This window comes from Pagrus pagrus, assembly GCF_965226575.1.
Source record: "Pagrus pagrus genome assembly, chromosome: 7".
In the NCBI taxonomy this organism is placed as follows: Eukaryota; Metazoa; Chordata; class Actinopteri; order Spariformes; family Sparidae; genus Pagrus; species Pagrus pagrus.
Genome location: NC_140191.1, coordinates 11,257,575 through 11,284,044, shown reverse-complemented (window position 1 = coordinate 11,284,044; position 26,470 = coordinate 11,257,575). Strand labels below are relative to the sequence as shown.

The window sequence follows — 26,470 nt, the reverse complement described above, 5'->3', positions numbered from 1 at the left end:
GCACTGATATGATCTGAACAATCAACCAAAGGACACTGATAGCGACTTGTTTTTTGTATTTAATGCATTCTTTCATCAATTACACAATCAGCCATCCGGAGGCATAATTCAAGTTCTGGAGCACAATCCTTATCCAAGAGTCTCAGAAGCATTTTAGTGTGAAGTAAAGCCTTTTTAGTAGGTCTGACGGGCCATTATGTTGCAGATGAGATTAAACTTGAAGCACAAGCAACTTTGGATACATGTGTACAACTTCACAAAAAACTCGAAAAGATTTATGTTTGCAACAAAACACAGCTTGTCATGTCAAGAAGTGCTGCTGTTACAGTAGGTGAAGCGAAAAGATACAGGACAATAATGAGACGACGATGTGACAGGATAAAAAGCAAACGGACAGCATTGGTCAATCAAAAACATTTGGTTGTTCAAATTAACATTTACAAAAAAAACATAAGACATCACAACAGAGAAAATAAAGCTATCGCCAAGTAAATGTAACTTGTGGAACTTGGTGAAACTGAGAAACCAAAATGACAAATCACAGCAATTTCCCGGTAAGGACAGTTCTAGCATCTCAATTTTTTTTACCAAACATATTCTGGTGACTAAAGCACCAGTCTTTCAACCTTTTCCAGGGACTTCCTGTTCATGTAACCTCAGACGGACAGTGTATTTTGTCATAGACGGTGTTGGAAAAAAGCAGATATCTGTTCATATTCCAAGGTAAATTAGGCATGACAGTCCCATGAGAGCTGAAGGGGTGACATCTGGAGCACAGTTATAAATAACTTGTTTAATGGGTGCAGCAAATAATGTTTTGACCTACAGCAAGAGAGTAAAAAATAGCTGCGTCTTTTTAAAAGCTTTATTCATAACTGCTGCACATCTGGATTTATTTATATATATATAACTGTGTCTTCTAGTGTCATCCTATCACGTGTAGTTACGCTCATGGATGATAGATAGCGAGTTCTCCTCATCATATCCATCACTTGTATTATGTGGCAGAGAAATCAAATAATCAAATGTAAGAGCCAAAGGCTAGTGGAACGGATTCTTACCGGGAATTGAGGCAAGACTTTGTCTCTCTATAGCACTGCACATTTAATTTCTGACTGTATCATAAACACAAAAGACTTTATGGTCCCATTGTCTGTAACAGTGGTCACCAACCCTGGCCATTAAGAGGACTTACACAAATAACGCGAGCAGCTCTTAGCTCTTAAATTGATTCTATCCATTATTTAAGGAGTTAATAAGCTGAGTGAGATGCTCTCTGGGCACAGGGATGAGGACCACTGTGGTAGTGTAAGTTCGCACCATGGTTGCTCAGTTCTCAGCAGGCTTATCTAGCATGGACTTGAGATGGGCGTGCAGTGGGTCGCACACAGCCTGGTAGCCCTGAGGGGTCAGATGAAGGTAATCATACATGTCCTGATGGGAGATGCTACCATTGGAGTGGACGAAACCTGGGTCCACATTGAGGAAAGAGGCATGGGGGAGGGACGACACGGCCTCCTGGACCAGTTTGTTCACCTTGGCGTTACGCTCCCGCAGAGGGTTTGGCGATTTACCCCTGGGCAGAATACCCTAGAAAACAGATTTATGGATGTTACTTAAAACAAAATGAAAAAAGGAGTTCAGACATTACCTACTCACCCACGTCAGTTGAAACTCAACCAAACACATAGCAAGTTCACATGTAGTTCACTCTCAGCTCTCTTCCAAACAAGTAAAGCCTTTTTAAATGGAGTGTGAAAAGTGGCATACCGCCAAAACATTCACACACAATCTAAATCCCTTTTCAACAAACTCCTGCACTGAGTTCAAATGTCTCTTGTTTACCTTACCACACAGAGCGGAGATTGAACTAATAGGGGTGACATCACTATGTAGTTTAATGGTTGTATGAACTTCATTTATCATTTCCACACAGACATGCAAGCAATCATATCAAAGAATACATCAGAGAAAAACCTACAAGTACGAGTGTCCGGGCTTGGGGCAGCTTGTTCTTGATGACTTGGACAATAGCCATGATACCTTCACAGATCTGTTCAGCGGTGTGACCGTGATTGTTAGTGCCTATCCACAGCACTACGACCTACAGCAACAAAAGAGAAAGGAATTCATAACTGGACACATGTCACAGATAGTTCTGGGTCATTATACTGTACCTGGAATTTGGATTTTATCACAGAGTTAAGAACAATAAGTCTACTGTGTGAATAAACAAGCATGATCGTGTTCTCTATTTTTGGCTGTGATTTGGACCTTTGGGCTGATGTTATCCAGTTCACCGTTGCTCAGTCTCCACAGCACATGTTGTGTTGCATCACCACCCACCCCAAAATTGAGGGCATGGAGAGGAGAGAACAGCTGTCGCCATATCTGCAGAGAAACCACAACAACAAAGCGTCCACATGTTGAGTCCTAAGGTCACAGAATGTGAAGATGTGCATGGATGTTTATGAGTACAAGACTAGATATCGAACACTGTGCACACAAGTAGACGCAGGAAAGTGTGTGATCTATGTTTTACCCCAAACTGGTGCATGAGCTGAACAAGAGAGTCTCCTACAAACAGGACTTCAGGCTCTTTGTCTTTGCTGTCAGACACAAAGCGGTTGTGCTATAAAGAGGAAAAGGAAAAGATTAACTTTGTTTTTATAAAGTATGAAGCATCCCACAAAATGCAGCATCACATGCTATTCTTGAAGGTGTGTTTACATGAGAAACACATTGAAAAAAGTGTCCTTTGTATACATTTTAGACAATTTTCATATATTATTAAACATGTGAATTGTGAGATATGAGCTTGAATAGTAGATTTAAAAAGATTTTATTAGTGAGTCACAGATCTGTGCATATTCCCATGTAGATCTGATGAAAAACAACTACAAAAAATATCATTCGAAGAATGATCTATCCGGATATGACTGTCTATACAGTTATATGCCATCAAAATAAATGACAATTAATTAATTATTAATCTGCTTTGTTCACTTAAATCAAAAATAAGTAATATTAGAAACAATGCAGACCTTGAAAACTTGACAATGCATGGCTGCTGTTATGCTTTAACTATGTAAAACCCGGGAAGCAAGTCACAGAAAACTCAAAATAATGAGATTATTTCACACACCATAGACATCCATCGTCCATCTCCTTGGATGTCTTCACAGGGAGTGGGTGTGGCGGCTGGGTTTAAGTCGTCTGCACTCATGACTTGGCTCTATCTGTGTTGGGAAAGCAGTCACGTAGGCTATTTGGTACTTTTAACAACGAAAACAAACCAATAAGTCAACCGCCAATGGCTATAATTGCCAGCTTAACCCAAGGTGGTTGGAGAAATTAGCCACAGTAGCTAGCTTACTTGCTGAAACACAACATAGATGTATAGTTTAACTGAGAGATACCGGTCACACACTTTGCTATTTAACGTTGAACCATGCAAGTATACAATGTACAAAAGGAGAAAAAGGTTTAGCTTTGTAGAGCGGCTACATTTAGAGATATTACTTAACATAGGCTACCATAAAATCAAAAAATCGTCATCTCCCAATTCAGCTTCAGGAAGTAAATTTTCACTGTAGTTGCAAGTACCATTTCTCTCCATGGGGAACAAGTAATCGGTTTTCCTGTATTTTAGGATCAACCGATATTTTACTGACACTCTGTGTTTAACGGTGAATTTAAGGAGTAATCGTATGAAGAAACTGACAATAGATCATTGTTTAAGTGAAAAATAAATAAAAGATTAGACCGTTTTACCCCCTCGTCTGTGTAAGTGGATTCGTCCTGCTCTGCGGTGTTCGTGAGCGTTGGTGCTGCGCAGATAATCACGACTGCGTCATGTTGCCGAGCAACGACACATTTTACATGCAGCAAAGACGCGACTGCGGACAATTTCGGTAAGCCAAGTTGACAATTAATGATTTGGGGTTTGTTTAAAATCGTTTCTTTTGTTTGTCTCACATGACACGTGCTTAAAGTTAAGCTTAGTGACCATGTTTCGTTGCGGTTGCAGCTGAATAACTCCAAACACGTGTGCTGCAAGTTAAAGTGCACCTGGTGGTTGACGTTAAGGTCACCTGTTGGCTAACAGCCTAACAAGCTAGTAGCCAACAACCAGTAATCCTGAATCCAAATGTCAGTTGTCTCTAACCGCAGGGGGCGCACTCGCTTGGATGTTGTCACAGTCCTACAACATGTGGCTGTTTTTAGTCTTTAAGGAGGGCTGAGAGAAAAGCCCTGATAATATTTAGAAGCTGTATATTTTTTTTGTTTAATTTCAAGGCACAGTGGGACATGTTTGTCCTTTTGATGTGGAATAAATAGTGCAAGAATGTAAAAAAAAAATGCTGGGTATAAATGCTTTTTAAAAAGCTATTTTTTTAGTTTGAGTATATTGATCTGATATCATTTCAGCCCACTCTGATATAATCGAGGCACACTAGGTGAAAATGGGCCTGTAGACAGGTTGGTTTTCAATCAGCTGAGAAGTAAATCAGACCACCATCAATATTGTGATACTAAGTTGATTGGTTTGTATGAATATAACATAAGCATAATAATAGTCATGTAAAATAATGTTTTTCGGTGTACATTCAACTATTGTCTGTCTCTGCTAAACTATCCACAGCAGACATTGCACTATCTTGCATGAATTCCCAATGTTCAAATTGTCATGAACTGTTGAGAAAAATAAATTTGGCATGCACTGATAAAACATCACCATATGTATGATCGAAGTCCGCAAGCCCAGACGATTGACATGTAGATTCAGCCATTGCCATTGAAATGTGAGTATTTTTCTTGATTATCTAGTCATAGAGTTGAGGTCATTGAGGTTCAACAGCATCCTGTAGAGCAGACCTATTCAACTGGTGGCCCGTGGCCCAAATGCGGCCCGTAAGCAATCTCATTCCGGCCCTTTGATCATTATGTTAAAGGTGCATTATGTAGTTTTGGCCAAAGAATTTTAATCCGAAGATTTTCATTGACTGAATTTTATGCATAAACATACTAAATAAACAAACTGGCTATTTGGCCCATGTATTAGTTATGTCTGTTGCTAAGCACGAAAAGACTTTTTTTTTTTTTATTTAAAAGTTTGAACCCATGCTGTTTAAGCAGAGGGAATTTATGACAATCAGACAGCCTGCTCCTGCCCATTTGTATACATAACGTTTATTATACATATTTTTATATTTTCCTATCATCTCACTTACATATGACTAACCACAGTTATCTTTCTACAGAATCCAGTGCAATATGAACCGCATTTGCGGGACTCTACCAGACAAAGGAAAGACCTTAAATGTTTTCAACAGGCGGTTAAAAACAACAGATAAAAACTGTTGCTCAAACACATCCACTGCAGACTGCAAATGTTTCAACCGTCATAGTACGACAGATGGGCAGCACAAAATGAAGCGACTGAAGAGCCGCAAGGAGAGGAGTCAGATGAGAGGTGGTTGGAAAGAAGCCTCAAAGTTCAAATCGCATCACCATCACTGCCGTCGCCAAACCAGCAAAGACATGGTGCATCGTCATAACTGCTGTCATAGTAGCTCTTATTGTCCTTCAAGGAGAGATGCACGATTTCCAAATGTCGTCCCTATTTCACAGGAGCCCAGTATCATTACAGACAGTCGACTGATAGGACACCAAGGCTTATTCAACCACGAAGTGAAATCTATCGACATTGAACGCCTGTTAAGTAAGCAGAAGAAAGATTCATACCCATCTTCAACATCTCACATTCCTTCTCCTCTCTCCACTAATGATTTGTTGGGTGCTGATACTGGTGAGATTATGCCATCTGAAAATAAAGCAGGCCCCGCAACGAAGGCCAATGATGATTGCCTGGAGAAAGAGAATAAATTCAGCCAGGGATCAGATCTTACACCAGGGCAGAGACCAAAGCAAAAACTTGGTATTTCATCTGGAAGTTTTAAAACCATCAACTCATCTAAACAGCTGGCTCCCACTGTTAACAAAGAAAATGTGAATGCCCTAAACAAGAAGGTAGTGGGACACACCGTTTCCACTCTGGAGCACACACCAAAGAACTGTGGGTCTCCTGTCCACCAAACACAAGCTCATCATGTCCAAAAAAGCCCAGTTCAGCTCTCCAGCTCCCCCACTGCTGACAGCTTCGACATACAGCACAGAAGACTCGATCCAGACTGTGTATTTAAGTCTGTCAGTGCAGTGGCTGCGAGTTTGTGTGATTGCCTGCAGTTCCCTCTTCTGAGAGGGAGAAGCCTGGTGGCTGAGTGCAGGGAGGTGCTGCTGAAAGCTCTACAGGAGAGGCATGGACCCCATCTTAAGGGGAACCTCCTCAAGGTGCAGCGATGCCTCAGCTTTCGTGCTAATCCCGCAAAGGAGGTCCAGGATCAGCAGCCAACCATGGTAGATGAAAATGAGCTCTTTCCCACAGGTAGGCACATTCATTGTTTATATCTGTGTTTATTAGCTTGCAGTCTTCCTCCTTCTTCAATTCTGTTGGAGCATTACTGTGTTTATTTTTGCGTATTATCACCACCAGCTGTCAATGATGTCCTCATGTGCATGCCATGCACGATACAAACAGAAATTGGGCCCACTGAATAGTACTAAGATCAGTGACATAAGTGCTATCACGGTGATTTTAGGCATAGTTTCACAGTTTTTGAAGTCTGTCTGCAAACACATTTAAAGCACATTTGGAAGGGATCTCTTAATGACCTGTATGAACAGGAGAAATAATGTTTGCATGTACATTAGGATTTGTATTCCCACAGACTGTACTGTATAAAACAACTCTCTGACACATTTCAAACTGATCCACTGTTAAATGCTTTCAGTGTGTTGCAGCAACAGTAGGAAATGTTCTGTCTGCATAAGCAGTAAATTAACACGGCGCTCTACCGGTTAAGACCAGTGAGGTCTCAAGCTAATGAGCTAGTGAGAAAATGTCAACAACGCGGCAAGCCTAATGTACATATGCACACCAGACTACTGTTTTAAGACAGACTTGGAAAATGGTGAACTTGTCCTTTTTAAAGTGGCTTTTGACAGAATGCTAACCACAGCTACATGGATTCATAAAGTACATTTCTTGTTTTCAAAAAAGCAGTAGTAAGCACTGCATACATCAGTTTGTGGGCAGGTGTTCAGTTATATATCCTTATTTTCAGGTGCATTCCCAACAGCATTTCAAGCAGACAATGGCAGTCAGCCACGTTTTGACAAGCACAAAACCACATCTTTCAAACAGACGAGAAGTAGGCATTTTAACTGTAATTCCAGTCCACAGCTACACCACAACCTAAGACAGGTAAGAAGTCAAGTTTACTCTGCTGCTCTCTTACATAAACATGCAACAAGGAACTTGTAACTGGTTACGTAACAGCCCCAATTTAATACTGATCCCTCTATATGACCTACATAAGCAAACAAGACCATCAGCAAGAAGATTGGCTATTTCTGTATAATAATTCTAGTTACTCTTAATGCCTGTCACCGGGTCGGATATCTGGGTTGGATAAATCATAAAATTAGGTTCTGAGAATGAATTGAGGAGTCTCACAGGCTGGGGAAAGTAGCTACAACGAAGGTGCGGCACTGAAACAAAGTTTACTTTGTTTCACACCTAGGTCCACTTTGTTATCTAAAGTGGTCGCTAGAATCAACAAAAAATGGAAGTTCCTTGTCATACCTTTAAGTTTATTTCACATTTGGCCTACTTGCTATCCTTCCTTCAGTGATCCTTAAATAATTTATGATTTCATTACTCATTTTTACTAAAATGTTTTCTTGTTTTCATGTGAAGACTGCTGAATGGTTGACAAGCCCTGGGGAGACTTCTGTAGGCCTTTCGAATGATATCCTCAGACCTTCTCGCTCTCTTCAGTTCTGCATGGACTTTGAGCCCTCTGGAGTTTCAGCCACTGATCATTTGTTCACTCCCTCTTCCACCTCATGCTGGAGGGAAAAAGCCTCAGAATCTCAGTGCCGGGAAGACAGAATCGACAGGCCGAAGACCAAAGAGCCTGTTGTGTTTGGTTCATTTGAAAACAGCTTTATGAACCACACCAGAGCGGCTGCAGGGAGGAGGGGCAGGTTTCAGTACAGTGACACCAACACCCAGCCTTTCATTCCTTATCAAGCACAGCTGCAAGATAGACGTTTAGCAGACCCAGGGTACTTTCCCCCGGACCAAGACCCATTTGAAACTGACCGAAACTCTTTTGCTCCCTCCTTCTCTGCCCAAACTTACCATCTTCAGCAGCTCAACCACTTCCAGCCTTTCAGCCAGTTCAGTCACCCTCAAACTGGCCCTCCCCTCAGGCCCCACCACACTGACATGATGCATTACCCCCCATCGCACATGCTTGACAGAGACTCAGCACCTCCCCTTTCTTCTTTGCTGAGTCCTGAGCACTGGTCCTTCCCTCCTATGAGACTGTACTAATATGTGGTGTAGCGCTTTTTCTGCACAGTTAGCAAAGATATGTGTTGTGTGCCCATATTTTATTGAAAACACTGTATTAAAGGGTAGTTATGGTATTTTAAAAACTTTGTTTAGAAATATGTTTACATATTTTGGTGTGGAAAAGTTTTGGAATCGGTCAGTTAGATCACCTCAGCTGTTACGACATAGACTGCAATGGCTGCAACATATTCCTTGAGGGCAACTTTGACCCTCAAAGTGAGTTACCTAAAAGTGTTTATTTTTGCCTCTGACAGGCTCTAATTGTTTTTCTTGGTGTCTACAACATTACAGAAAGGATATCTTCTGAGACAGACCTTCTTGTTATAGTGTAAATCCTTCTTTGTTTAACCAGGTACAGCTGCTTCATCGCTCTTGCCAAATCCACCAGATTCCATTTATAGACATAGTAATTTTACTATCATAATACACACTTCAAATCAGAGTCGACAGAAACAAAATAAAACTCAATCTTCAACAATCTTGATTCATCTTTCCACTGTTCCAACAATCACCAACTCTGGTCAACCCTTAATCCATCGAGCTAGAGGTGAAAATAGCGGTAGAGGAGTCAGAGGGATGGCATGTAGAGTCAGAATAGTTTCAAATCTAATGCAGTGAATTGAAGGTTTATTTTGACCAAACCAGTTGGTTATATTTTGGGCAGCGGAAAGATGAAGCAAGAAGGTTTTGGTGAGTTTTATTTGGTTTCTGTGGACTCTGGATGAAGTATCATAATGATAAAATTCGATTCCAAAACTATTTTCCATATCAGTCATTTACACATTAAAATACCATAATTCCCCTTGAAAAGTAATAGCAATAACTGCCTCAAGTTAACATTTATAATTTTGTCCCATTTCTGCTGACATATAGAAACACACAATTATGTATCGTTTGCATCCTTGGAGCATTTTTTTTAATATGCAGAACTGTATATTAACAAGTGCAGTATCTTCATTAACACAGGTGCTATAATGGGAAATTCTTTACAGACCAAGAATTTTTAGCCAAGCATGTGCGATTGTGAAAGCGATTTGATCTTTTGTTGTGTATGTGGGCTACATTTAAATGCAAGGAAACACATTTGTACAGTTGTGCAATAGAGAGATGAAATATCAAGCATCACTAAATATACAATTAAACTGAGCATAAGATATTAAATTACATTCCTGATTCATGCTTGTATAAATGATGTTATAAGTCTTACATGGCAACACACTACAACACTACAAATTTACACCGTATATCCGTGACCCTTTCCCCAGAGCAGAGAGTATGATTATTTATTTAACATACTGAGAGGTTTGCCTCGGCAAACCTATATAAAATGTCAAATCTCTTTAAGGTAGCACGTAGAAGTTTTCATCTGATGTATAAGTCTCACAATGTTCAGTGTCATTGCCTTCAGTTGCACGACCTTCACTCGTGTAATCTTCAGTTTCAAGGCTGCTCCCTGCTCTTATTGCCCTACGTAGCTGATTCCAAAACAGTTCTTGGGCCTGCGTTGGGTCAGTGCAGTCTGGGCCAGGCCACTGCAGATAAGTCTTTTTCAACATCACTTTCCTCATGCGGTGATAGGACGACAGCTGCCTCTCAGAGATTGGCTCCAGAAACACCAGCAGGAGAACGTCCCGGAGCTCATCGAACAATCTGTAGCTGGCCAGTTGGATTTCCAGAGAACACCATTCACTTCTTAAGAAATTCCTGCTCACCACACAAATAGTTTTACGGCTGCCATAAACAGCAGAGACGATGTTGTCCACAATATAACGTCCTGGCTCGAAGTCCCTGTGATGCAGGCAAAGTTTAAAAGACGATCCATTTCCCTCCAGGTTGGGCAGCAACTGTTCCATGACCCACTGTTCGTCAGATGAATTATAGGAAAGGAATGCATCGTATTTGCAATTTTCCTCCCCCTCTCTGAGTCTGCGCCACTTCTCACCAAACCAGGAGCGGAAAACATAGTAGCTGTACTTCATTTTCCAGTAGAGTTTGACATAAAGTAAAGGAATGACTGTGTACAGAAAGATCACAAGTGCTGTGCTAAGGAACAGGTACTGTCCTAGATCTATGTAACAAACTTTGGTATCAAAGTTGTAGAATTTTTGTTTTGGATTGTGTGGGCACGGCAGATTGTAGAGATAGACCACCTGGACCTTTGTGTTATTCACTGTCCAGTTTTGCAGCAAGGTGTTCTTGCAAGTGCAGCTTAAAGAAGAACCACGCATGTCAAGGTAGCTGAGTTTAGGCAAACTTTCTAGTGCATCGACCGTAACGCTCTGTATCGCATTGTGGTTGAGCTGCAGTTGGCTTAACTGTGTGAGATTCCTAAAAACCTCTTCCGAAAAGTTCTGCATTCTCATGTTTTCTAAAACCAATTTGGTCAAATTTCTTAGATTTTTAAAGACTCCTGGTTGTAGTTGTGCCACCCCAACACAGCAGTTATCGAGTGTGAGGAATTTTAAACCCGTCAGATCATTGAATACATCAGGAGAAAGATTAGAGATCTCATTGTTGGTGAGATACAGAGATTTCAGTGAGTGGAGGCCACGGAATAAATTGCGGGGTAAAATATAGAGGCCATGAGGCTGCTGCCCATCCAATTTGAGATCACTGAGTTGGCTGAGATTCATAAATGGTGAATAGGAGATGTCCTCTTGGAGGAAGCAAAACTGATTGCGTTGTAAATCCAGCGTTGTTAGTGTGTCTTGAAATACACTATGGAAGGAAGCGTCAATCTCCTTGAGATTGTTTCCATCTAGATAGAATTTGGACAGACTTTTCAGACCATCAAGGCCAGATGGCTGAATATGAGTGATCTTGTTACCTCCTAGGTCCAGTATAGTCAGATTCCTGAGACTGAGGAAGGTCCCATTAAAAATGACAGCAATACGATTGTTGCGCAGGTTAAGAGTTTGCAGGTTGAAAAGATCTTCAAAGGTGTTATTGTACAAATCTGTTAAGAGGTTATTGTCTAGACGAAGTGTCTCGAGCCTTTGTAGCCCTTTGAGAGCTTTACGATCGAGAAATGCAATCGTGTTTATGTTAAGTTTTAGCATCTTGAGATTTGATGTATGATTGAAAGCGTAAGAGTTGACTGAGAGGATGCGGTTGTAACGATAGCTCAGCTCTTCCAGATCGTTGAAATAAACCGAAGGTGTTTTACAAGACGGGAGGGAGGTGAGATGGTTATGCTCTACACTGACGCCTTTTATATGTGTGTGCCTCTGGAGAAACGTGAGACAACCTATGCTTTTCAGGTTGTTGCGTGATAGACTCAAAGCCCCTGTGATTTCAGGACAGTAGTGCAGTGTGTAATTTGTTAGATTCCTAATCCCATTACTATCCAGATTCAAATTTTTAATCCATCTCACCTTTCTCAATAATCTGCATAGCTCCATGAGTAGGGTGTCATTTTTTAGATTTGTGCCTGAGAAATCAACATGATTTACACGGATATTGCTGATGTTTAAAAACTCTACTATCTCAACACTTGAACGCAAACGCAGATGGTTAATATGGCTTAAATCCACTCCTTGAAAAGCCTTCGCAGGGAGAGCAGAATTGTATGACAAATCCAGCACCTGGATGAACCTGAAAAACGAATGTTTACATCCCAGCGTAAGCAGATTATTTCGGCATATGTATAATGTAGTGAGGGATTCGGGTAGTGACACGTTTGAGTGGTTAAGAGAAGTGAAATTGTTAAAGCAAAGATCTAGCATTGTCAGGTGTTTCAGATGTGACACAGACACAGCAATCCCTGAGAAATTCATCAGAAAGTTTTGCCTCATGATTAAAGTTCTGAGATTGAGAACATTGGAGAAAATGCCCTCCGGGAGCTGCTTTAGACTGTTTTTTGTCAGCGAGAGAAAGGTGAGGTTGTGCAGGTCCTTAAACACAGAAGGGTTGAGCTCTGATATGCTGTTAAAGGACATATTTAGAGACTTGAGATGATTCAATTCTTGGAAAGCAAATTGGTCAACGGTCATCAAGTTATTGTGATCTATTCTGAGGTGTTGAAGGTTTGGTAGATGGACAAAGCTCCTCTCGGGAACGCGCCACACAGGATTAATGGTGATGGTGAGATTGATGGCAGATGGCGGCAGGTCTTGTATTAGATCCGACATGTTCTTGCTCCTTCGACGAATGCACTTGAAACTTTTTCCATGGGAGAATGGGACTTCAATACAGTTTTTAAAGCTGTAGCCGCTGATAAGTTCAACAGCACCGAGGGCGACTGTCACTGACAACAACAGATGAGTTAGACTTCCCATTTTTCTCTTGTTGCAGTCCAGAGAAGCTGTGCTTTAAACCTCTTTCGTTAGCGTCTTCGTTGATTTGAATATGCTGCAAATGTCTGCTAACAACGTCCCAGGGTTTTTCATCAGTTGAATCTGAGGACAGAGAGCAGGACTATTCACATATCACATGTTTGAAGTTACAAAAGTTCAAACCTGGCTTCCTACTTTCTAAGCAGAACTAAACTAATACATAACTGCTACCACAATAACCATATCAGCACTTGTATTGTATACGTGAGTCCTGTTTTCATACCGTAAATTATATATGGAACTGATAATCATAGGTGGATATATATGAAATTAGATAATCATAGGTGGATATAAATGAAATTAGAAAAATAAAAAAAAACATTTCTAACATTTACTTTTGTCTCTTTGCTGATATTAGGAAGTAAAAAACTCCAGTACTGATATATCGGACGATATACACACGTTTTTTGCAATGATCCTCAAAATGTGGTTATGAAACACAAAGATATGTAATGAAGAGAGCATATTTTTACAATTAATAAAAAACTATCTGTCCAAAATGAGATAAGTGTCCAGAAACAGTAAATTTCACAGGGAATTTAGTAATTTTGAATTACCCTGAGCATCTTTATCTGCAGAGTTTTAATAGCGGTGCATATCGGCCAACATACACACACCAATACCGATCTGTGATAGGCAGATATATACTTGTAAGTTGGCTCTATACAACCCGAAGCACTACTTGACAAAAATAAATGTTTAAACTTTTATCAAATACAGCCTTTTTTTTTTTCATTTATGAAGTGCTTTAAAATTTAAACTGGTCCTGTTTTTATAATAGTGTTGAAAGAACCAGACCAGGTTTCACCAGGTGTGTGTATTAGTCTCAGGTCAAAGCATCCTGTAATCCTGAGGTAGTTTTGTTTCCAGAGAAATCTGAATCATGAAGTGGGATAACTGAGTTCCTCTTGTGATGTTTTCATATCCCTTTTTACTCATGTTCATCGTCCTGACATTTTTTTTGATTGATTAAATCCACGTGCCTCAAAGCGCACGGGGGGCTCTTTCATACCATCAGCCATCAGACTGCTCAACACCACAGCACCCAGTACCTGCTAATCCAGTAAGACTCAAATCATTCACCATTTAGTTAAAATGACAGATATTGCACATGTATATACAAACAGTCTGCCTGAGAGTATATACTGTATGTTTATCTCAGGAACATTGCACATTTACATGAACACTGCACATGTAAATGTGCACAGAGATCCATCTTTTGTATATAGTATTTCTATCCTATTTAATATTATTCATTTTGAGTCTTTTTTTTTTTTAGTACCTTTCTACTCTTGCACTGCAATGATTTTCCTTATCTTATCTTGTTAAAATCGTGCCATGAATGGGTTGAAATTGTTAGAAAAACAGAAAAAGATTTGGCCTGCGCTGAGATAACCGTTAGAAGAATGTGCAACTGTAGAGACGTTTAGATGACTAAATTATAGCAACATTATGTGGTAATCCCTGTGTGAGTCATAGCGGCATCAGCACAGTGAGGGAGACTTCTGAAACGATCCTTTTACTTTCTCTGTCACAAGCATTTTCTCATTTCCTACATTTCAACTTAATCCAGATAATTTTTGTCTAAAAACTGGAAAATAACAATATATACCCTGTGAGAAGTCATTTTCATAAAATCTTTCACACAGTCTCTCTGACACTGGTCTGATCAGAAAAATACACTAACTGCTAAATATGGTAATATATATTTTGCAGTTAAAATTGAGTTGACAACATTATTTTGCCATGACAGCCTTACCTGTTCAAATGAATGTCATTCACGTCACCGTGCCTCTTCAGACAGCGTCGTGTACAGAGTACATCTTGTATCTTAGACACACAAAAACTCAGAAAGAGGAAGCTGAGTCAAACCTATTCATTTCCTTCTATATTCAGTTACTGCAAAAAGGTCGTGAAAAAGCCCAAAACACGCATGGTAATTCCAAGAGGTTTTATTGAAAAACTGTTGCTTGAATGAATATACATTAGTTAATAGGACATAAATAAATACTCCTATGACAGAATACAAGATGAATACATGATATACATTATTGACCGACATTGCATGCAAGAAGAGCAGGATTCAGGAATAATTACAGTTCAAAATAAATAATGTGATGTAATAATAACTCTATCAAGTTTCTGATTTAATTTAACGGAAAAGTCACTGTCGCTGTAATTATCAGCATTTCATTCTTCTTGTCTTCACTGGTTTGTTGTTTAAAGACAATCCCATCAGTGAGTCAATATTTAATTTTCTGAATCGCTTCTCACATTTCTGATTTTTACAGTATATAGTTGTAGTAGTATATAATAGGCTATAATATTATAGAATAATAAGTGAAACAAAAACAGCAATTCAGTCTGATTATCAGGCTCTTATTCTGACATTGTAAACCTTGATCTCCATCCTTTAGCAAAAAGTACTTAAGGTCATGCCATTAAATTTCAAATTTGAATGTGAAACAGGAATGGTGTTTGGGCCAAAAAATGTAAATTCGCCTTCTTTGTTATTTGAAAATTAGATTCAGCATTCCTTCCGTTTATCCTCTCATCTTCTGCTCCCGTGCCATCTGGCACAGTCCACACAAAGGCAGGCAGGCCATGATTACCCAATCGTCGCACACCGAGCCCTGGGAAGAGGCACAAGCACAGTAAAAATAAAATCCCCATGGTCAAACACCTGGTCTCTGCATTTCACAGTTACCACAAATATATCATACTATTTTCAATACAAAATCAGCTTTATTGTTTTTTCTGTTCTAACCAGTGTTTAGACAACTTTAGGACACTTACACCAATGTGGTATCTGCCACGCATGCTTGTCCTTAAAGCAATCATGGCACCAGGAAGGAAGGGCACGCAGCAGCTGTCCCCATTGTCCTGAGCCACCTTACAGGCCAGGATACATGGGACGAACGATGCACAAAGACCTGCAGGTGACACACGTATTGTTAAATTCATTTCACACTGTTGGCTGAGTTCTGCTTGCTTCCTCAAACACACGTAAACACACTTACAGATGCCGCAGTCGTCACAGCAGTCACACACATTTGAACTCCAGTCTGACATTCCAGAGGAGACGGTGTACTGTGTGACGGAAACCTGAGGCTGCGAGCTGATCACATTTGACTGGAACGCCATTGCTGCAAGTACAGAAAAAGGAATATAAGGAGGAAGAACAGATCATATTGGTTCATTTCCATGATCTGTCTTAATAACCAGGGAGTTGTACCTAGTCATGATGCTATAATAGGAAACGCTGTATCTCAGCTCACTAGGTCTCACCTTCTGATGTTTGTCTGTGGCTGCTGAAAAAGGTGGTCTGATGTTGGAGACGGTCACAGGCTTAATCCACAAACGGTAGGGCAAAGGCAGGACCACAGCTCTTATACCCAGTGTGACATCAGCGGTACACTGAAGCCCAGTTTCTATGCTGATATGAAATGGCAAACAACGGGCATTGTAAAGACAAAACTAAAATATTTAGTTTAGGGGCGTTTCGCTGCTTTCAAAAGGGTGCACCTAACATGACGAGAGCTTTTATCACCGTCTAGTAATTGAAGAACAAAGAAGACATATAGTGCATATTGGTAGGTGTGGTGTGTGTACACACTGTGGGCCCAACTCTATGAATGCGAAAATATGAGAAAAGAATGAGCAGTGGCCCTCATGAATAAACCTGAGCTGAGGTCAGAAGGGGTTTGTACTCTTGGACTGCAATATATCTGTTGACATTGGTACATACTTGAATTTGTATGTCCAGATGTTCACATGGTGACCAGTTCTCAACACGTGTGAGGATCATGTTAACCATTTAAAGACATAATATGTAGGAATTCTGCGTTAAAATGTCTGAAAATGACTTGTGCTTCCATGTTTTCCAACAATGACTAAACATCAAAACATTAGTCATGTCAGATAGATGTTAATGAGCAGTGGTGGTTGTTTTAATGGTATCGTTAAAACCAACAAAGCCATTTGTATTTATTCACGTTACTCTTGCAATTTTTATCCACCTCAAAGAGCCAGATTACATTACTGTACATTAGCCGTATGATACCTTTTACGAAACTCAGCAATCACCAGAGACTCCGGTTCTCTGTCTTTTATTTACCTTCTCCTCTCTGTAATGTTATGTTGAAGTAGATTCGCCCTGCCAGCTCCAGTCAGAAGTCAACATTACAGTAAATAAACACCTGACAAAGCAGGTGAACTCTGCAGATTGCCGCTGCAGTCAGGTTTATAAACAGGAGTGAAGATAAATCCACTCTTCAATCCGAAAAGTTAAGGTTGCAACCTCACGTTTCATGAACATGAAATCTCAAGAATGCCTCAAGGCAATTTCTTCAAATTTGGTACATAGGTCAACTTGGCCTAAAGGATGGAGGTCAAAGGTCAAGGTCACTGTGACGTTGCATATTGCTAAAGCAGTATCTCAAGAACACTTTCACAGTGTTTCTTTAAATTTGGCACAAATGTCAACTTCAAGGATAAACTGATTACATTTTGGAGGTCAAAGGTCAATGTCACTGTGACCTCAAATCTTGTGAGGACAATATTTCAAGAATGCATTGAGGGCACAAACCTACTCTTGGACTCGAGGGTGAACTGATTAGATTTTGGAGGTCAAAGGTCACTGCAACCTCATCTATAATTTCACAACTTCTTAAAGGGCAGCTTACAATTAACCTCTCAGATGTACATGGTTGTGCATATTTCAAATATGTTTGACTTTTATCGCACTGAGATCAGGTTTCTAAACAGGGCTTGGTTGAAAACCCTAATAAGACCTTTTCCATTATCTGAGCAAGTTGAGTATAGCAAGAATTAGACTGAATTTTCTCAGTTGACTGAAAGAAAAAATTTCCTTTGGAAAACAGCTGTTGAACAACGTGTTATTAAGGCAGCTGATTAGAAGGTTAAAGTTTCACAGATATAGTGTGTTGACCGATAAATTAGCCGTGTTGATATATCGCAGTTTTCAGCTTAATGCTGATAAATCGATAAAGGTGTGTCAGCAGCAGTGTTGTACAAAGTAAAAACAGAATTATTGTACTAAAATTTGGCAAAAGTCACATCTACAAATGGTACGTTTTTTTTACCTTTATTCAAGCGCAGGCATATAACCGCGATGTGGTAGTTCTTGTTATTCATGCTTAACCTGTTTAACATAATAAACATAAATTATTCCCTGATTTGGTGGAATGACACTGCTGTACAGTCATTTCTTGTATTTTTTCACCCTTTAGTTTGTAAGCCCTGGTTGTGGCAAAGGCACTTCAGTACTTTTCTATGTAATGTGCTCTAATAAAGTTTGAAAAAAAAGAAAAATCTATATTTGAGGAAATTAAATGAGAAAATGCTGATTTTGAAGTCAGCTGTATTTTACACATACAACAGTGTAGTCTGTGAGTCTCCAAACAATGAGGAAGTAAAGCCAGTGTGAACAAAACTCAAAAGTTAACCATTATTATAAAGGCTTGATACACAATATCTAACCTATTGTTAAATGGGTGATTTATGTTTAATATGTGAGATACATGAGCTCATTATGTACAGTTTATAAACGGCATAATGATGAGACTGTGGTTGTAGAAATGACATGCACAGTCACTACTTTATAATGTCATGGTCATGTTTTCTTACATCTCACAGGAACTTATTTTAGACAGGAAGTTCTGAGTTCTGAACATTTTTTAACCTGATACATGGAAATTAAGAAGCCCATCTAAGTAGGTTACTGAGGTGTGGCTTTAAATCGTGGTCCAAGTTTGATATTACAAACTGCAGTGGGATTATAAACCAAACTCAGAATACAAAAACACCTGGCAAGACAAAACGGATAACAGCATTGATGTGCTCTGCTGTGACTCATTCCCTGCATCTATAATTTCACAACTTCTTAAAGGGCAGCTTACATGTGCCTCTCAGATGTACATGGTTGTGCATTTTTCAAATATTTTTGACTTTTATCGCACTGTGATCAGGTTTCTAAACAGGGCTTGGTTGAAATCTGCAAAACCGTAACCCCTAATAAGACCTTTTCCATTATGTGAGCAAGTTGAGAATAGCAAGAATTACATTGGAATTCCTCAGTTGACTGAAAGAAAAACATTTCTTTGGAAAACAGCTGTTGAACAACGTGTTATTAAGGCAGCTGATTAGAAGGTTAAGGTCACAGATACAGTATCTGATATTAGATACATTTAAGGATAAAGTAGTTTCCTGACAATAAATTTACTTAAGTAGAAGCTGATGTTGCTGTATACTACGGGTCAAAAGGTTATCAGCCTGGCAGATTGTTGTAATCAGTGTTGTTTCTTTTAAATTGATTTCTGAATAATAATAAAAAAAAGTATGTTAATTTAAAAGTGGACCACTTTGGCTCTGATGGAGCATGCTATCAGCAAAGTAACTAGTAGGTAAAGTTGTCAAACAAATGCAGTTATGTAAGTTATGATATTGTACATTCGAAAATGGATATACTCAGTACAAGTACTTCAAAATTGTACCTGGTTACATTCCATCATCGTCATCATCGTAACAAGAAATAAAGGCCAAACAGTTTGAAGTATTTAGAAACAGTGTCATTACATAGTTTTCCCACCAGAGAGCACTGACGAGGCAAGGCAAGTTTATATAGCACCATTCAGACTCAAGGCAAGGCAAAGTGCTTTACAGAGACATAGAAATGCATTGAACTAAGTCATTAAGAAAATGCTGAAATTACTTTTAAAAGAAAATAATAACAAAAAACAAAAACAGACAAATAGTTACAGATTTAAAATGCATCTTAAAGACTATAAAAAGGAAAGTAACCATATCAAAGTTACTGTAAAGATTTAAAAGCCTTAGATTGGTTTTTACACTGTATAAAGTCCTGCGTGGTACGAATCTTGGTCACAGTGCTTCATTCTCAAAATCTAAGGGATTTATTTTAAAATTATTTGATTATGTCATGTGTTTTTGTTTTAAGAAATTACTGTCAGGAGATACGTCTTTATTAGATATTTTTAAACTCACAAATATCCGACTCCGGCTTCTAGTGGTGTGTACTTACTTTCTTGCAGCACTAGGGTTTCATATTGGTCTCTAGGTCACAACAAAGAGCCGCAGATAATCCACGTTTTTAAAAAAAATATAGTGACGCATAGCAGTGTGTTGTTATGGCACCAGACACATGTTGTGGTCTTTTTCTTAAATGAGCAGCTTGGAGAAGCCAGAAGAGCAGGAACAGTCTGCTTTCCTCTTCCATCACCAGGTTACGTGCAGACATTCAGTACATATAACTAACTTTAACATAATGCTTCTGTGGTGTTTGGCAGAAGGAAGCAAATCATTGCTGGTGTTGCACAACAATAGAGTTTACCAGAAGACCCTCGGACAGACAGAAGTAACCGCAACAGTGTTCAGTTCCTCACACACTTAACACATTGTTGCTTTAAAAGAAACCAGAGTTTTACTGAAAGGGGATTTCGCACATCACACTCTGTCCATCCTGTCTCTCTATCTCTCTATCTCTCTATCTCTCTCTGGTCTAATGTGTGGTAGGACAGAAGAAAATGTCTCTGTGACTCATCCCTGTAGTTTATCGCTCCATCAGCATTTGAGTGCTCCTGCGCTGGGTTTGTTTTAAAACCACCAACCACCAAATAGCACCCTAAACCCCCTGCAAACTTTTGTGGTAAACAAAAGAGCAATGCTGACAGGATATCAGTTTCAGGTCGTTGTCTTTACTTAAATTAAATTTTGCTCATATCAGGCATCTGCAGGAAGGAGTCATGTCACTGTCATCATTTTGACCAGTTCATTTAAAGTTTAAATGTATTTAATCTTACTACATGGTGCATTCTTGCAGGTGCCATTTAGGTATCAGTTTTTGTCAGAAAAATCTATGCTGTTACATAGAGTCTTTCCAAACCTTCAGAGAGAAAGAAACACCAGAGAGAGTTACGTTTGATCAAATATCTTTAACTTACTTACGCAGCTAGGGGAGAATCATACACAGTTACAGGTTGTAAGGCTGTTTCTGCATATCTCCGCAGAATTATGTTAATCACAGTCTTTTATAAGTCTGGATACAAAAGTCACACCCAGTGCCAGATGACAAGTTGTCATAGTACATGCCCTTATGTGTCTCATCTCCTTATACAGACTTTTCACAGTCTTGCTTCTGTAAGTACATGCAAATTACAAATTCAGCAAACAAGACAGTCTCACAAGTTGTCTGTCACATTGGGTCAGGTAGGGTCAAATATAGACGAGTTTAACAAGTATTTCTCCATCATTTCCCTCCTGTTTAAACTCTTCACAATTACAAAGCATTCATTGAATATAATGTCATTCACTTCAACAAATAAGTTTCCTGTATTTTCACAAAGCTACAAACAATTCGAAAGGCCGAGATCACAGAAGGACATGTCAGACAGTAATTAGTCATTCTTATACAGGAGCACGATTTGATGGTAATTACAGATAACACGTCGCTGTTTAGCAGTATGATCAGATATTGTCCAGCACTTAGGTTTGGCCAACCTGACGTGCAGTGACAACCCCATCTTCTGCCATACCAATAGTAATGAATGCAATGGATGTTACACAGTGTTAATCCTGAGGCGTGTTTATAGTTCCTCTCAACTCTCACCCTACTGAAGCAAGGTGTTCTCCCATCCAGGAGTGTGTGCCATCGATATCGGCAGTGCATCAAGTCTTTACACAGAGCTGTCATGGTACTCGTTGCTGGGATTGAATCTCAGCAGATCCACGTACTCTCCTTCCACAGCTTCGGTAATGAGAGTCTTTGTCACCGAACGACTGATGAATCGCTCCAGCAGGCCTCACAGTGTGTGCAGCAGAACACCACGCTGAGGACCACCACTCCTATGATGAGGGAGACTAGAACAGATTGAATCCAACTTGCATATTTACCAAACTGTTTCTCCCACCAGTCAGTCCAGTCGTTAACGCCTGCGTTCTCGGCCAACTCTTCAGAGAGAGAAGTTAGACTCTCTAGTGCTCTGGTCACACTTCCGTCGGGGGCTGTGTTGAGAGGGATGTAGGTGCAACAACTTGTACCAAAAATTTTACACACGCCTCCTTTCTCAGCTAACAACATGTCTAGTTGAAGTGTAGCTGCTCTTTCAATCCTTTTACGGCGTCCCTAGTGTAATTAGCAAAACGCTGCTGATTATAATTAATCCAGGCAGTGTTTTTGCTCGTCTAAATGATTGGCCCAACGAAGGGTATAACGGCTGTCCAGCCTGCAGATATTTCCCCTCTGGCCTTAAACTCATTAGGCACACCACGTGTCACCCCAATTGCATCAATCCATACAGGTTCATATGCAGAGGAAGTGTCAGACAATTTTCTTTTCTGTCTACGACCATGTGTGTGCTTGTTAAGTGTAGGGAGGAGTTCAACTCCAAAAGCCGTAAAAAAAGGTAAGATAACATTGACTAGCGTACACTCACCATCCCAGTCAGCTGGCAGCTGAGCTCTAAGCTTCCTATCCCCACACAGCCACCATATGTCATTCACACCTGTGGATTGGTTTAGGAACAGATCACTTGTCAGGTTACCATTGTTTTCTGTTACATTGGTTCTGTCTAGACACCAGTCTGCAGGGAACTTTTTCACTTTTCTCCCCGCATCACTTGTCATGGTGAAGCAGGAATAATTTGCAGCATAGCTAGTCACATGCTCTGGCACACTATTTCCTGCTCGTGTCAACAAGGCTGCCATGTTCCTACACATTGTAGTAGTAGGGGTGTATTTTTTGTCAAACATCTTCAACACACATACCAACCCCTCTTTAATTGGAATTAGTAGTTATCCTAAAAGGTGCTGTAGTCATCGCAGGGCGAGCGGCCGCACAAGCAATACAGTTAGACATATTTAGACTCTGGGCTGTGTACCTCATCCATGATAGCCACAAAATCTGACCAATGTCTCCAGTTTCTATAGCAAAGACATCACCAATAGTGCTCTGTTCTCAGCATGGGGCACAGGGGTTGTACTCTCAGTTGGAGCCTGTGCTACATTCTGTACACTCCCTTTAGCTCGCTTCCCTTTCACTACAATGGAAAATATATGGAGAGGATCTTTTCCCCCAATACTGGCCCCAATATAGTAGACACCAGTGTCAGAACTCTGAGGATTTGTCACTGTCACTGTCACTGGATTGCATTTCCTGTTATCATTTTTGCCTGTATAAGGGCATGCAGTTCTGCTCCAGATAATTTTAAATCTGCTTCTCTGTCTGTGTGCTGCATTAACCCATCACTGTCACTGCTTGCTATTACCCCAGCCCAGTTACATGGTGGAGGTACAAATGTATTTAGGTGCAGTGCTGTAGTAGTCAGGTGTGTGGATTCTCAATTTAGTTCCATCTTCCCCTGGTGCATCTAACCGGTCAAACTGGAATGATGAAGTTCCCCCTTCAGTTAACACTACCTAAATGCCTGACGCGTTTCTTTTCTTTCTAATAGGCGCACTGCTAGTTGCTGTTAGCAACATTTGCAGACAAAGCAGGAGTCCTATCAGTCCCATGTTTAAACAGTGCAAGTGTTTTCTCTGTTTCTTCACTGGTTTGAGACAGACATATCTCTATACGATCTGCCTCCCTTTGTAGCCAGACTTCCACTCACACCTCTAACCTGTGAGTGATACTTCCACCTTACTCTGATAGCAAGTGGTGCTTTTTACAGTGTGTGTGTTATGTATCCACGTCTGTCTTTCTTTAATTTTTTACAGCAGTGGGTGTAGTTAGCAGTATCTGATATGGACCTTCCCACTTAGGACTCATCCAGTTTTTCTTCTTGATTACCTTCACAAAGACCCAGTCTCCAGGTTTCAATGGTGGTACCTGTTCTGAGGTTTCTATTTCTGGAATGAGATTAGCTTCTGTTACTTCTTTACTTTTTAGCATTTTTCTCATGTGCGTTAGTAAGTTATCCTCTGCTTGATCTGTTGGTGTCTTGTGGAGCACTAGATCAGGGATTACACATCTTCTGCCAAAAATTACTTCAAAAGGAGTTAGGCCTTGTGGCGTTGGTGTGATTCTCATTTGGTATAACACTAGTGGCAAACAGTAAATCCAGTTTTTCCCTGTTTCCATCATCATCTTCCTCAACTTAGACTTTATTATACCGTTATGTCTTTCAACCAACCCTGCACTCTGTGGGTGATAGGCACAGTGATTTTTTTATCTTTATTTGCAAGTTTTCTCCTATAATTTGTACTATCATGCTCACAAAAAGAGCTCCATTGTCACTATGTATTGTTTCAGGAATGCCAAATCGCGGTATGACTTCTCTGCATAAGGCTTTTGCAACTGTCAAAGCATCGGGACTCACACATGGGAATGCTTCAACCCATTTAGAAAAAGCATTGATTATTACTAGGCAATATTTCTTCCCTTCACATTTGTTCAGTTCAATGAAATCCATGTGTATAACTTGAAATGGGTGTTCAGGCACAGGAAACTTTCTCCTGGTCTGTTTGATATTGCCCTGCGGGTTATATTTAGCACATATTTGGCATGCCAAACAACATTTTTTAGAGTAGTTTGTATATCCTGGTGCATTATATACTCTGTTTATTATCTGCACCATCCCTCCTGTTGCGACATGGCTTGACCCATGGCTCAATATTGCTGCCCATCTAAACAGAGAGCGTGGTAAGAATGGTTTCCCTTCAGGTCACAACATGAGATCTTCATCTGTATGTATGCCAATTTTTGTCCACACTGATTTCTCAGAATCAGGTGCGGTCATTTGCATATTGCGGAGAAGAGTAACATCATATTCCTTTTCTGCAATAAAAGTATGTGCTTCATCTACATAGACATTAAAACAAAACATTAAAACAAGTTAAGAAATAGGAAAGTAGGCTAAAATTGAATATATTTGCTATGCCAGCTTCCTGGTTTTTTGCTGGATTTACCTCCCATTGTTCTACTTGTCACTCGTCCCAGTGCACTTTATATTTATCCTTAAGACCCGTCGTCACCGTGAATTCAGTTTGTTTATGCTACAGATTCTGAAAAAAAAGCAGCCAAACAGCGGTGACAATCTTAACAGACCCCTTGTCTCCACTTGGTTCCACTCGGCCCTGAGTTGGTCCCCAATCCAGCGGTACAACAGCTTAATGGGGGGAAAAAAAACACCCTTTCTTCCTATTAGCTCCGGCATTCCCAGAACCCGGTATTACTCTGCCCTGAATTGGTCCGAGTCGCCCAACTATCACAATGATCAACAAAAATCCAGCAAAAATTACTATTCACAATAATAGAAAACAAAAGTCACAGAGAAAATAAAAGTTACAGTGCAGCTCAAAGCCTTAAAATTGCTTCAGTGAAAGGCAAAATAGAATAGGTTTCTGGATCTGTAAACAACACGGGTTTTGACATGTCTTCCATGTAAGAGCTACCATTAGCTGCTTCAACAAAAATGTTCTGTCTTAAAGGCTTCAAAAATGGAGCACAACTTGGCCTGAGAACTGTTTTTGTTGCTCCTGTGTCACACAAGAAGCTGATCATTCTGCCTGCTACATTTAATACAACCTCTGGCTTGCTCTCTAAACATGCAAATGCTGTATCTAATCATAACACTTCCTCTTCTTCACTTCTCTCTTCTATTCTCATAGCCTGCTCTTGAAATTGTATTTTGTATTTTAAAATGATTTGTAAAATAAAACGAACCTTGAACCTTGAACCTTGAACCTCTTGGCTTTGACCAGGGTCAGGGGTTCCAACCGCGATGGTCATGCTTGATTTTGCGGTCCTAATCTACCTTTCCTTTCAGGGCAATCTCGTGCCCAGTGTCCTGACATCCCACATACATAACAAATATCTCTGTCTCTTGGCCTATGTCCTCGGCCTCTGAATCCTCCTCTGTAACCCCCTTTCCCTCTACAGTTATATCCTTCTCTGCTCTCGTTTGTGTAATACACTGTGTCGTCTTCTACCACTAATGTAAGTGTATTTTTATTTTTTTCTTTCTTCTTATTCTGTGCCTGTCTTTCAGCGTGTATGGCATAATCCTCATACTCTGCCATTGTAGCAGTACTGAAACCATTTACCATGTGTTTTTGCACAAAGTGCTTGATCTCCTCCTTACTATTTTGGTGGGTGACATTCTTCAGTTGCTACCAATAAGCTGTATTATCAACTGGCGGGTCGGGAGGAGTCAATCTACTATTATATATATATATGTGCATCAAACACTCCTTTCATTCTCTGAGCAAATGTCTCAAAGGTTTCATCATCTCTCTTTCTGGTTCTCCCTATGACAGTCCAATCAGCCGTCAAAGTATATTTTGTTCTTATTCTCTCCTGCAATTCTGTCCTCCTAGTGACAAAATCATTATTGTCAGGCCCTAAAACCTGTCCTTGACCTGTAGCATGACTCCAATTTCTCTTTCTTATCAGTTTTCAACACTCTCCTAAGTGCCCTTTCGTACTTCAATGCATTCAGACTATAACTAGTCCTTAGTCCCTCTACTTAGTCCTAACTTTTTCTGTTTCCTTGCATTATTTTTTTGCTTTTGATCATATTTGTTGCAATGTTCAGGCAATAATTTTCAATTTTACTGTGCACCCATTCACACTTTTACTTTCCTGCTCGAAAGTATTGTCTTCCCTACTCGG

The 26,470-nt window shown here is 39.9% G+C and overlaps 4 protein-coding genes across 9 annotated transcripts; 1 reads left to right on the top strand and 3 right to left on the bottom strand.

Annotated features, from left to right (window-relative positions):
* Positions 1-41: 41 nt before the first annotated feature.
* pafah1b3 (platelet-activating factor acetylhydrolase, isoform Ib, gamma subunit) lies at positions 42-3,864 on the bottom strand. 4 transcript variants are annotated; one of them, XM_084358654.1, is made up of 6 exons: positions 3,775-3,864; positions 3,146-3,239; positions 2,543-2,632; positions 2,275-2,391; positions 1,982-2,104; positions 42-1,590 (listed from the first exon to the last, which is right to left on the bottom strand). In XM_084358654.1, exons 2-6 carry the CDS (start codon positions 3,224-3,226, stop codon positions 1,330-1,332), a joined length of 672 nt encoding a protein of 223 aa, XP_084214780.1. In that variant the 5' UTR covers positions 3,227-3,239; positions 3,775-3,864; the 3' UTR covers positions 42-1,329. The 4 variants fall into 4 exon arrangements, with proteins under 4 accessions (XP_084214780.1, XP_084214779.1, XP_084214781.1 ...); XM_084358653.1 differs by lacking the exon at positions 3,775-3,864 and adding an exon at positions 3,537-3,611; XM_084358655.1 differs by lacking the exon at positions 3,775-3,864 and adding an exon at positions 3,431-3,522.
* prr19 (proline rich 19) lies at positions 3,778-9,662 on the top strand. 3 transcript variants are annotated; one of them, XM_084358650.1, is made up of 5 exons: positions 3,846-3,914; positions 4,646-4,805; positions 5,265-6,448; positions 7,188-7,327; positions 7,823-9,662. In XM_084358650.1, the coding sequence occupies exons 3-5, from the start codon at positions 5,278-5,280 to the stop codon at positions 8,462-8,464; spliced, it is 1,953 nt and encodes a 650-aa protein (XP_084214776.1). In that variant the 5' UTR covers positions 3,846-3,914; positions 4,646-4,805; positions 5,265-5,277; the 3' UTR covers positions 8,465-9,662. The 3 variants fall into 3 exon arrangements, with proteins under 3 accessions (XP_084214775.1, XP_084214776.1, XP_084214777.1); XM_084358651.1 differs by having other exon boundaries at positions 3,887-3,914; positions 4,649-4,805; XM_084358649.1 differs by lacking the exon at positions 4,646-4,805 and having other exon boundaries at positions 3,778-3,914.
* On the bottom strand, positions 8,976-14,641 carry tlr21 (toll-like receptor 21). The gene is made up of 2 exons (XM_084358647.1): positions 14,579-14,641; positions 8,976-12,882 (listed from the first exon to the last, which is right to left on the bottom strand). The coding sequence occupies exon 2, from the start codon at positions 12,760-12,762 to the stop codon at positions 9,826-9,828; it is 2,937 nt and encodes a 978-aa protein (XP_084214773.1). The 5' UTR covers positions 12,763-12,882; positions 14,579-14,641; the 3' UTR covers positions 8,976-9,825.
* A 559-nt stretch (positions 14,642-15,200) lies between these two features.
* On the bottom strand, positions 15,201-15,963 carry cnfn (cornifelin; the record flags this gene model as incomplete). Its single annotated transcript, XM_084357143.1, has 3 exons — positions 15,201-15,452; positions 15,616-15,752; positions 15,840-15,963. 3 exons carry the CDS (start codon positions 15,961-15,963, stop codon positions 15,363-15,365), a joined length of 351 nt encoding a protein of 116 aa, XP_084213269.1. The 3' UTR covers positions 15,201-15,362.
* Between the last annotated feature and the right edge of the window lie 10,507 nt (positions 15,964-26,470).

Bases quoted from the DNA above. Each gene is read 5' to 3' on its own strand.
- tlr21 (XM_084358647.1), bottom strand. From the start codon at position 12,762: ATGGGAAGTCTAACTCATCTGTTGTTGTCAGTGACAGTCGCCCTCGGT.
- pafah1b3 (XM_084358654.1), bottom strand. From the start codon at position 3,226: ATGAGTGCAGACGACTTAAACCCAGCCGCCACACCCACTCCCTGTGAA. The intron at 2,392-2,542 runs GTAAAACATAGA...GTTTCTCTGCAG, and splicing joins AGCTCATGCACCAGTTTGGG to ATATGGCGACAGCTGTTCTC. The intron at 2,105-2,274 runs GTCCAAATCACA...TTGTTGCTGTAG, and splicing joins TGGATAACATCAGCCCAAAG to GTCGTAGTGCTGTGGATAGG.
- prr19 (XM_084358649.1), top strand. From the start codon at position 3,856: ATGTTGCCGAGCAACGACACATTTTACATGCAGCAAAGACGCGACTGC. The intron at 6,449-7,187 runs GTAGGCACATTC...CCTTATTTTCAG, and splicing joins AAATGAGCTCTTTCCCACAG to GTGCATTCCCAACAGCATTT. The intron at 7,328-7,822 runs GTAAGAAGTCAA...TTTCATGTGAAG, and splicing joins TACACCACAACCTAAGACAG to ACTGCTGAATGGTTGACAAG.